The sequence below is a fragment of the Temnothorax curvispinosus genome, unplaced genomic scaffold (assembly GCF_003070985.1).
Source record: "Temnothorax curvispinosus isolate PA1 unplaced genomic scaffold, ASM307098v1 QBEX01001128.1, whole genome shotgun sequence".
In the NCBI taxonomy this organism is placed as follows: Eukaryota; Metazoa; Arthropoda; class Insecta; order Hymenoptera; family Formicidae; genus Temnothorax; species Temnothorax curvispinosus.
This window is the reverse complement of record NW_020210908.1, coordinates 166-7,711: the sequence shown is the minus strand read 5'-3', so window position 1 is coordinate 7,711 and position 7,546 is coordinate 166. Positions and strand designations below refer to the sequence as shown.

Sequence of the window (7,546 nt, the reverse complement as noted above, 5' to 3'; positions counted from 1 at the left end):
AAACGAGCGACTGCTCACGATTGCTAGGCTAGCGGAGTATCGGCTGAACGCACCCCATGCTAAGTTGTAAAGCGCGTCATGAATCCATGTGGCACCTCGTTTCGCGTGGGTACACACACACACACACACAGACAAGGCGGTGCGAGGGAGGCCTTCGGCCCCCCCTCCTTCGCACCCCCCGTGGTTGAAAGCGTGGAACTTGTTTTACAACATAAAGTACATGCTAAGTTGTAAAGCGAAATTATAAAGCACATGCATGGAGGAGTGCAAGGGGGCTTACATGCGTGAGCGCACGTGAACAGGAAGGCTTTTCTCCCCTGCACCCCCCCTCCATGCATGTACTTTATAATTTCGCTTTACAACTTAACATGTACTTTATGTTGTAAAGCGAGGTCCACGCTGCCTACCGACGGGGTGGGTGCGGGGAAGGGGGGGCCGAAGGCCCCCCTCGCACCCCCCCGTGTGTGTGTGTGTGCTTCCCACGCATAATTAAACTAATGAAACTCTCAGCGTGAACCTAACTGCTTGAATCGAGATGCTTGGTTATTCTCGTTATTCTGCACGATTGATTCATTCAAAATTGGCGCAGTTTTACATGCGCGTGCGACCACTCAGCATGCGCGTGTGGCCGCAGGGCATGGTCGTAGTTCGTAGTCGCTGCATCTCGTCGGTATGACAGGAATCATAACCTGATTCCTGTCAACTTTAACCGTTAATATCTCGCTTCGCGGGGCAGAGCGACACTTTTTTCTGCCAGATTCGGTCGTTTCGTGCAAAAACGGCAAAAACGCGTCGATTAAGCTCAAGTTGAACGAAATCGGTGAGGAGGCCACTATTCTTCAGATTTACCCATCGTTAAAAGTGCAGCTATAAATAACCGTGAATCAGTTATGGAATATCAACAATACATAATGGTAATTCCGTTGAACTGTAGATTAAATAGAACTGATGATACATTCAGCTGTCACTGAATAAATGGTGATAGAATAAAATAGAAAAATTATAAAAAGTTGGTATTGCAATATAATATAAATATACTTATAATGTATTTTCTTTTTCTATATATTAATATAATAACGGTACAAAATTATGATAACTGCAAGATGGAACCTTAAAAAGAATTCTTATTTCAAAATATCACATATTTATTACAAATAAAAATAATAATTGGTAGTTTTTCAAGATATAGGGATCCATTCGAATAATAGAAAAGTGTTTATTGAGCATAGACTTACATATTACAATGATAATAATAATCATTGATGACAAGTGTATAATAATATGGTAATTAATTAATGGTACAGGTTTCTTTAACAAATAAAAAGTTATTTACTTAAGTGTAATTTTTAATAAACCTTTCGAACTCGTATCGGTTTGACTAGCATATTAGAAGCATATTATCGACATTAAAATTATCGTGTTAATCATCGTGGAAAAAGGACGAAAGCACGTTTACGCAAAGATCACGAATACATTATAGATATAATAAAAAAAACGTGTTTAATAAATTATGTGGAAAAATGTACATTTATAAACTGCTAATTATTATTACATATGTAACGAGTGCATAAATTGTAAAAGACAGTAAAAGAATGCGAGGCTGATTTGTACGATTCTCATTAGCAAAATATTTTTTGTATTATTTTTGTGAATTTAAAAGATGCCATCGCGACCTTTTGTGAATTTAAAATATAATTGATATTTATTTATATTTTCCGTATTATTTTTGTAAATTTAAAAGATGCCATCGCGATCTCTTGTGAATTTAAAGTATAATTGATATTTATTTATATTTTCTAATTTCACACAGCTGATCATTATTGCATATGTATTATCGTTTTTTATTATCTCGTAATTTTATTGACACATATATGAGTTATACACAGCCATCTAGATTAAAAAATCAGCCTAGCAAATTCTTTTGCAGGAAAAAAAAGAAGCAATAAGGGAGGCATCACATGTGAAAAATATGAATAAAAATCTGTCTACAACTTGTAGTAATAAATACACGACGTTTGCTTAAGATTACGGATTGCTTATCTTACCAGAATTTGCGATTTTTTTTCGTATCATAGAAAGTACTTAAAATAGAACGTCTAAGCTAATCTTCTTTGTTTTCTATTCTAAAATTCGCGGTCACGAGTTAAGAAGTTTTCTCGTGAATCATTTTTGTCACTCAATATTATATAGAAAACGTATAGTAATTTGCGCGTTCCTTTATATGTGTATTAGGGAAAAATCTGTGCATTATTCTTTTTATATATATATGCATATAAATATTATATATACACATATATATATATATATATATATATATATATATATATATATATATAAAGTATAATACTCGCAAAGCCGGTCAAAGTCCAGAGATCATCGGCGTATTATTATAGTGATCATTATGTCAATATATTATTATATTGTAAGTACTTTCATTAATTTAAAAACAAAATTTTGTAGTAATGTTACCTTAATTTAAATATTCGATTTTATTCCTATATAATTATTAGGAAAAAGTTCTAAGACATGGTATATCAATAAAGATTTCAAATAAAATATTAATATAAAAATGAGTGAATTATCATTAAGAAAATTTTTTGAAAATATAAACAGTTAATAAAAAGCTTTCTCTTATTTATGCCATTATATGTATATTGTATAACAACAAAATAAGCAACTTTATCGATTAAAATCAGATTTCTGAGAAAATGCTAAAGTAAGTAGAAAAATTGTATTTTTTAAATAAAAAATTAAACAAACTTTACATTAATATGAGTTTCTTATAATAAACATAATCTTTTAGTTTCATACGAAGAGGCTTGTCTGAATAATCAATAAATATGATAATCGCTTCATTTACATTATCATGAATAAATAAACAATAATAACGATTCTATCTAATTAGTAAAATTAGAAAGTTTTTTAAAATTATAAACTAATAAAATTAATTTATTACTATTTTTTTTAAGACGTTCTCTGGACTTAGAATATTCTATCTTATTCTTTCAAGGACAGGTTCGCTTCCGAATAGCAGCGTCCTCCCTTTTTTTATTGCAGACGTCCACGAGACATTGAATACTGAGTAAATACATACAATACGACTTTTCACGATACATCGTGTGTGTGTGTGTGTGTGTGTGTGTGTGTGTGTGTGTGTGTGTGTGCGCGTGCGCGCGCGCGCGCGTGTATCCTGCGTGCAATTGCAAATGTATACGCGTCTCGAGATTATCGTTAATTGCACACACATGTATGTACACAGCTGTACGTTTTTTTTCTTTTGGCTTTACACCCGATGCAATTTAATCAGTGGTCAATTCCGTCGAGTCAATATCGGTAAGTAGATATTTGGTCGCGAATAGTTTTGCACGCATAACGCGATTTTTAATTGTACGTATTTTAATATATTAACCCTCAGGAATCGTAAACAGTATAAAATTTCATTAAATAAAGAGATATTAAAATTAGGTTATTATAAAAACCGCACAAATATAAATTTTATTAAGTTTTTGGTATTAGCTTCCTAATATTCTTACACGACCTTGTTAAGAAGAATTATCGATATTAGAAAATTAGACAATTAAAAGATTGAGTTGAAGAAGATAAGAAACATGTTATTATTTATTTGTTATATATAAATATTAGAGTATAAAAAAACTTTATATTACTTATTATAATTATTTTGTATGCAAAATTTATCTTTAACATTCCACTATTAATTTTAATATTCTTGAATCCAAATAATTAAACTCCATTTATCTGCTGAGGGTTAAAATATAAAAAATCAATAATTGTACATTGCATGATACTGTTTAAAATCACGTTATCCCAATTAGAAAAATTTTACAAAACTCATTTATATTTTTTCTTTTTTTCCAATGACCATGTAATTCAGATTACTTAATTTTTCTTTGCAGTTAAATACCTACATTACTCACGCGAATGATAAAAATTCTAGTTTATCCACATTTAATTTTTTATGACAAACGCTTTATAAAAATGGCAGTGTCGAAAGGATTTCTATCAAGATACACTTTTAACAAAAATCCTTGAATATGTAGACGATATTGAGTGATTCAATATTCAAAATCTTGAAAGAGATGTTTTTGTAGAAAAAATATGATATTTTTCAATAAATTTCCATGTATCTTCAAGATATAATACTTATATCTTGAAAAGCGGGATATCGAGTCACAACAGAGGTGTCTAAAAGTTAATTTTAAGTTGATAGAATACTTTGCTATTCTCTCTTAAGAACTGGTCTTGGGCCATGCTATCTTGGCGTCGATCCGTTTGTAGGCGAAAAGGCAGTGAGAGAGCTCCTGTGGGCATTCATGATCTCCGAGCAACGTTTCTAAAACAATTTCCGGCAAAAAATACAAATGTTATAGTCATTATATAATTTGAATATATTATAATTTAAAAAAATCAATATGCAATATTACATAATTAATATTTCACTGTTATTAGTGGTAATTAGTAAATAATAATTAGTAGTATTAATATTTAAAATTACTGTAATAATTATTTTTATGATGTTAACATTATAAAAATAACGAGCATAATAAAAATAGAGATGTAACAAATAAAATAATAGTTAAAATAAAAACAATCAATAAGAATATCTATTTAAATATTTACAAATTCTACTATTGCACGACATTTTTCTATAATATATTTTATATTAGAGAAAATATAAAATATAATTTATTTCATAGTACTTCAAATATATTTATTTTTACATTAAATGCGCTCACCTTCCCCATGCACCAACTTGAAGAGCCCATAGTCCTGAGGATTTGTGCATCTAATCTTATGCGCAAGGATGCGGCAGATTTCTCTGGTATTCATGTTTGGTCGCACCGGAAGTGTTCTAGTATTTAAAGAACCATGCAACTCATCCGGTACCAAGATCCGCAACACAGACGAACAGTCCGGTGTTCCACATCCCTAAACAAAAATGATATTCCCGTGAAAAAATGATTGAATTTGATATTTTCAAATTTTCCTTAGATAAAATTTAATCTATTTATATAGTAACCTATTTATATAGTAACTCAGAAAGTCTTTAAGTGTTAAGATATATTTGAATAATATGTTATTATATTTGATTATTTACACAGAAGAGAAAGTTGTTAATTTTTGTTCGAATAGTAGATAGTCAATAAAATGGAATTTATTTGGCTAATTATCAAAAATTTTTCAATAATATCTAGGGATGTGTGTGTGTGTGTGTATGTGTTAGAAAAATTGAATTGTGTCCAAAATAATGATTTATAAATGAATATTACATATTATGACTTCATGTTATATCTAATAATCTACAAAACCAAATAAAACATTTTATTTTAAGACAATGACACGAGATTAAAAGGTCTTGTGCGTGACAGATTGGACATTTATGATTATTTAATTGTAATTTACATCAACTTAATCCGGCTTACAAGATGTAATCATCGATATTTATTCCTTACGTTTAACGTGGACATGGTGCTCTGTTTGGACTTAAAGGTCTTTAGAACGTGCACCGCACTCGACAGCGTTGTCAGGTAATAGCCGCCCTCGCCGCTCAAAAGGGAAGTATGTAGCAGGCCCCACATGTATTCGGCTTCGATCTCCGCGTCCACCACTTTACCGCGTACTAAAACCCAGATCACCAGCGGCAGAAGATCGTCAGCGCCCAGTGTAACATGCCTGCCCAAGTTAGCTTGCTTCACCTGCGAAATCACAATTAAAAAATTTCATATCATCGTATTAAATTATTGGTTATCTATTAATTACTAATTTTATTATATTATTTTATTTGTAAAATATAATGAAAACATTAAAAGAATATCAAAACAAAAGAAACGTGTATAATTTTTAATAAATATATTTATTCTGTAAATCTATATTTAGCAATATTGTATTAAAAAATGACAAAAAGTAATAATAATAAATACTAAAAGGATATATTAATAGAAAATATATTGTTATATATTTATATATTTCTACGAACAGTATTACGTTTTATAGAACTTACAGAGTTGAAGATGGCCGAGATGGCTGCCAATAGGTGTTCTAGCTTTTCGAGTGGAGAATCGGTTCTCTGCAATCGCTCGATGTATTTGAGAATGCGGTCCAGACTCTCTTCCGAAGGGGGTACGATTTTCGACTGCACGTGCAAAACAATCGAGATTTAGGTGCGATAAATTTTATCTCTTTCATTAATAAATTTTATAAATTTCATGAAGCTATATTCCGATGCTCTCTGAAATTTTCTTTTCTTCTTAATATTAGGGAAATCTAGTTACCTGAACACCGAGGTCGTGAATGGTCTTGCCCTGGGCGTGCTGGATGTTCTCTGCCAGGGTCTGTAGCGCACCGGTAGCAAAATAATGTTCGATAAACAACCGGCATACGTGTTCCCGCAGGGGCCTCACCACCAGGCCCATCATCACATCCTCGAGAATGGCATCGAGATTGAGGAACTCGTTCGGCCGTAATTTCGATCGCTCATTTTCCACCTCGCTCTCGAATCCACGCTCGCCATGCTTCACCAAGTAATTCTTCATACCCGACATGAATTGCCGCATATTGCGCATCACCACATGCGGCATCGCTTCCTTGCTCTCTCGCGTACATTGAATAAAGTTGTCGATATTCTGCGAGAAGGTTGTAGTCTTGTCCGCCGCAAGTTGAAGAGCGTAAGTTCTAATAGCTGCCCCGGTTCCGTTCAGCCGATGGTCGCGATTTTTCGAAAGTGCTTGTACTCGTGGCGGAGCTGTAAAAGAATTTTTTATAAAAATTAGATTGGAAGGAGAAATGGTCACATAATATTTTATATATTCATAATACTTTTTAGCAGTATTTAATAGTACTATATTTATATAACATAGTTTATGGTATTGATGTACAATATGTACATAGGTACATGTAATATTTTTTTATGCAATATTTTATTTTCAATGATTTTTAGTAATAATATTTTTCGTGTAATACATTTTTTCGTAATTATTTTATGTTTTTTTTTAAATTCACATATGAAACACTTTTGCATAACTTTTGTACTTTTCTCGTAGTTTCATAAATATTAAATTTTAAAAGATTTTTAGACAAGTAAAAATAGTTCAATAAAACCAATACTTATTAATAAGGAATTTTTTAAACAAGTGGTCTCAAACTAGCCTCAAAGAAAATTAATCTTCAATAATCTTCTTATTATAATTTCATAAATACTCTTATTTTTATTACCCTTCGAATCTCACACATATCTGCAATCGATAGATATATTAAACATATATAAAAGACACATTGTCCTTTAAGCGTTTAATATTAGTCAAGATATGGAAGTCTCTAATGAGGTATCACATAAATATTATTATAATAAAAAAATTAATTAAATTTTAAAGAAAATTATAAATTTTACAATATTTCCATATAAAATTTTTATTTAAAATATTATATTAACTGCTCAAATCAAAATTAAGAGTTTTTGATACTTTTTCTTTCAGTTTTACAGTTTCAACAAAAAGTTAGTGCTTCACAACTTTATTATCTAATAATTTTT

General features: G+C 31.0%; 1 protein-coding gene across 1 annotated transcript; it reads right to left on the bottom strand.

The window, feature by feature from the left end:
* Window positions 1–1,202: 1,202 nt before the first annotated feature.
* On the bottom strand, window positions 1,203–6,856 carry LOC112460179 (protein sprint-like; the record flags this gene model as incomplete). Its single annotated transcript, XM_025024765.1, has 5 exons — window positions 1,203–4,351; window positions 4,755–4,947; window positions 5,472–5,714; window positions 6,020–6,151; window positions 6,291–6,856. Coding segments are annotated over 5 exons (1,238 nt in total), but the record flags the coding sequence as incomplete, so codon positions are not given.
* Between the last annotated feature and the right edge of the window lie 690 nt (window positions 6,857–7,546).